General features: G+C 49.7%; 1 protein-coding gene across 1 annotated transcript; it reads left to right on the forward strand.

Annotated features, from left to right (window-relative positions):
• The first annotated feature begins 300 nt into the window (after positions 1-300).
• MRPS24 (mitochondrial ribosomal protein S24) lies at positions 301-3660 on the forward strand. Its single transcript, XM_004045359.5, has 4 exons — positions 301-772; positions 853-921; positions 1148-1259; positions 3236-3660. The coding sequence occupies exons 1-4, from the start codon at positions 533-535 to the stop codon at positions 3517-3519; spliced, it is 705 nt and encodes a 234-aa protein (XP_004045407.2). The 5' UTR covers positions 301-532; the 3' UTR covers positions 3520-3660.
• The last annotated feature ends 579 nt before the right edge of the window (positions 3661-4239 follow it).

Here is a 4239-nt window from a genome sequence, read left to right on the forward strand (position 1 = left end):
ATCCTGCGTTGCTATTTTTCCGTTTGACATTAATAATTACTGGATACCAATAATAGTGGCGACGCACTGGTTTCAGCATTACAGGCCCTGCGATATTCTCACGAATCTCCTTGCCCTCCGGCCCCTTCCCCGTACTTAAAATTTTCCTTCCTCAGGGGCCAGTCACCACTGTGGTCACATGTGGCACACCCATTCATTCTTGCATAACTGCGTAAGTCATCCTTGAAGAATTGGGTGACGTTTTAACCAAAATATGTTTCTTCTTTATTTGTGGATAAAAGTCCGGAGGGTTTTTCTGTTTTGTTTTTCTACGAATATTATTTGGAGGCAGAACTAGGACCTGGGGAAACGCTTGGCTCCTCTTCGAGCCCCGAGGGTGCAGGTTGGGCAGGGCGGGCTCCGGTGGGCCGCACACCCATCACCCGTACTAGCGTGAGGTTGTCGAAGAGAAAATCTCACGTTTCGCATCCTCAAATTTCCGGATCTGAAACCCTATGCAAGCAGCAACCGCGGGAGAGCGAACAGCGGCGGGATGACCATTCACAAGGCTGAGCATTCACAGGGCTGCGGGGAAGGCGGGAGTAACAGCTCGCAGCATACCGCGGCCCCGCCCCGCAGAGGCCCTGCCCCGCCCCCGCCAGAGTACAGAGTACGAGCTCCGACTTGGTCTCGTCCGCGGCCGTCCCCACCCCTCAGCGCGCTGTGGTACGTCCCGCGCTCAGCTTGGCCCAAGATGGCGGCCTCCGTGTGCAGCGGGTTGCTGGGGCCACGGGTGAGTGGGGCGACTCGGCAGGTCCCTGCGAGTCGGAGGTGGGGTCCCTAGTTTCCGCCTCACGCGCCCTCCCTCCACAGGTGCTGTCCTGGAGCCGAGAGCTGCCTTGTGCTTGGCGCGCCCTGCACACCTCCCCGGTCTGCGCCAAGGTGAGCACCGCCGGGGCGGGGGCCTGGGGGCCGGGGGGCCGGGGGGCCGGGAAAGCCGTGCGGGCTGAAGGGGGCGTGTCGCTGGGGTCCGAGGCGGGGCTAGGGTCGGGGCTTAGGGATCAGGGGATTGGGGCCGGGGAACAGTGCCAGCTGACTGGGGGGACATGGCGCGAGGTAGGGGTCTGGATCGGGGATCTCGTGGAGTCATGGCCCCTTTTGCTCCTAGAACCGGGCGGCCCGAGTACGCGTAAGCAAGGGGGACAAGCCGGTGACCTACGAGGAGGCACACGCGCCGCACTACATCGCCCACCGTAAAGGCTGGCTGTCGCTGCACACAGGTGAGCGGACCCCAGGCCTCCAAAAGGAGCACTCAATCCGCCTGTCATGTAAACAAAATGAACACGTGTCACAGGTTTTCTTTAACTCAGGAAATAATGCTAGGGTCAGAAATCTATGAAACCAACTCAAGGGAGACATAAAAAAGCAGAGATATATATAGATCAGGATGTTGAAACAAATTTGAAGGTGGATGCAAAACTGACTTTTTCCATGGCAGGCAGGGACTCAATTGATCCTCCACTGAACAGAAATTATTTGCATGTCTACAGACAAGAATTATTTTGCATTCCTGTCAGTTATCTGTAATTTACAGAGCTGTAAAATAGCTCAGAGTCAAGGAAAGGAGTGAAACCGTTGCAGAATCTGATAACCCTGAACAGTGTGCTCTAAGGAATGCAGTTTTCCACTAAAGCACAAATTTTTCTCTGTAAATATATACAGACAACCCTCGTTATTCATGAATTCCATATTTTCAGATTCTTCTACTGACTAAAATTTATTTGTAAGCCCCAAATCAACACTCTGGGCACTCTCAAGGTCACTCTGAGATGTGGGTAGAGCTGCCACCCCAGGTGCATGTCCCGAGCTGAGGTCGACAAGGCTCTGCCTGGTTTCAGCTCTCATACTGTAAAAGGTGTCCTTTTTATGGTCTAGAATCTTTTTTTTTAATTTTCATTTTTGTGCTTTTTGTTAGTGATTTTGCTGTTTAAAATGGCCTTGCAATGCTGAAGTGCTATCTAGTGTTCCTAAGCGGGAGAAGGCTGTGACGTGCCTTAGGGAGAACATACATGTATTAGAGAATCTTTCTCCAGTCATGAGTTGCTCTTGGCCCTGAATTCAATGTTAATGAATCTACCATATATATTAAACAAGGTGTCTTTAAACAGAAACACAAAGGAAACTAGGTTATGTATTGATTTGTTAACAAAAATAGGGTGCCCAGAGGCTGAAAGGAATCTAACCCTGTATTTCCCCTAGGAGCAATGGTTCAGTATTCACTAAGTCAGTGTTGGCAGTGACTTTATAGAATATAACTATTGTGAACAATTGATAACCAACTGTGCTTTGTTTAGTACAGGGGTTCTTGGATGTTTGAGATGCATCTAGAGAACTTACTTAAAATACAGATGCTTGCCTGGCACGGTGGCTCACGCCTGTAATCCCAGCACTTTGGGAGGCCGAGGAGGGTGGATCCTGAGGTCAGGAGTTCAATACCAACCTGGCCAAGATGGTGAAACCCCATTTCTACTAAAAATACAAAAAAATTAGCTGGGCGTAGTGGTGGGCGCCTGCAATCCCAGCTATTCAGGAGGCTGAGGCAGAGAATTGTTTGAACCCAAGAGGCAGAGGTTGCAGTGAGCCGAGATCACGCCACTGCACTCCAGCCTGGGCGACAGAGTGAGACTCAATCTCAAAAAAAAAAAAAAAAGAGAGATGCTTGTCTCCCACTCTTTCAGGTTCTGGTCTGAGGTTTGGATGTAGGTGTGCAGACTCTTAGTGGACATTGTAAGGGCTGCAGGGGATCCAGGGTTCACACGGAGGAACCCACTGGTGGAAGCCCTGGGCCTAGCTCATGAGAGGACTCATGTCCCTAATCTCAAAAATAGCTGGTAGCCTCATCTTTCTGGCCCATGGGATGACCAGTGTTTTTATAAGGCAGCCAAGAAAGCAGGAAAAGGGCTAGATGTGGTGGCATCATCTTGAGTTTTGTACCCTGACTCAGGCCTCCATCTTCCTTTTTGTAAAATAAGGATAATGATAATACCTACTAAACTGAATTGGCTTGGGAATTAATGACATAACATACTTTGAACTTTAAAGTGTTATTTTTCTTATTCCATTAGCAGAAGAAAAGAGAAGAGGCTGGGGGTGAAGGGTGGGATTGTGCTCAGCACTTTTGGATGTTGACTCTGGAGTTATGGCAGGGCCCTGGGGCAATGAGGCTGATTCTTCTGTTATGCCCTTCCCTCTTCAGGTAACCTGGATGGAGAGGACCATGCCGCAGAGCGAACGGTGGAGGATGTTTTCCTTCGCAAGTTCATGTGGGGTACTTTCCCAGGCTGCCTGGCTGACCAGCTGGTTTTAAAGCGCCGGGGTAATCAGTTGGAGATCTGTGCCCTGGTCCTGAGGCAGTTGTCTCCACAGAAGTACTACTTCCTCGTGGGCTACAGTGAAACTTTGCTGTCCTACTTTTACAAATGTCCTGTGCGACTCCACCTCCAAACTGTGCCCTCAAAGGTTGTGTATAAGTACCTCTAGAACAATCCCCTTTTTTCCGTCAAGCTGTAGCCTGCAGAGAATGGAAACGTGGGAAAGGAATGGTATGTGGGGGAAATGCATCCCCTCAGAGGACTGAGGCATAGTCTCTCAGCTGCTATTGAATAAAGACCTTCTATCTTGTCTTGCCTCTCTGTTTTTACTCTTGGATGAGGGAAATAGAGTAGCGTTTCTTTGACGATGCTCCAGGGTTTGCAGGAAGGCTGATGCCAGTTGTTTGAAGTTTAATTCATAGCTACAGTTTGGTGAGTACCTGTGCCAATCAATCACTCTGTCAAGCACTTTGCCTAAAGTTCTTTGTTTTTTCTCAAGATGGAAAGACCCATTCAGTGTTACGTTTTAAGAATCAAAACAGGCTGGGCGCGGTGGCTCACGCCTGTAATCCCAGCACTTTGGGAGGCCGAGATGGGCAGATCACGAGGTTAGGAGATTGAGACCATCCTGGCTAACAAGGTGAAACCCTGTCTCTATTAAAAATACAAAAAATTAGCTGGGCATGGTGGCGGGCGTCTGTAGTCCCAGCTATTCGGGAGGCTGAGGCAGGAGAATGGTGCGAACTCGAGAGGCAGAGCTTGCAGTGAGCTGAGATCGCGCCACTGCACTCCAGCCTGGGTGACAGAGCAAGACTCCATCTCAAAAAAAAAGAAAAACCAATATGAACATATATCAAATTGACCATGAAGCTTTCTTATAATTCCACTC

This window comes from Gorilla gorilla, chromosome 6, assembly GCF_029281585.2.
Source record: "Gorilla gorilla gorilla isolate KB3781 chromosome 6, NHGRI_mGorGor1-v2.1_pri, whole genome shotgun sequence".
Classification (NCBI taxonomy): Eukaryota; Metazoa; Chordata; class Mammalia; order Primates; family Hominidae; genus Gorilla; species Gorilla gorilla.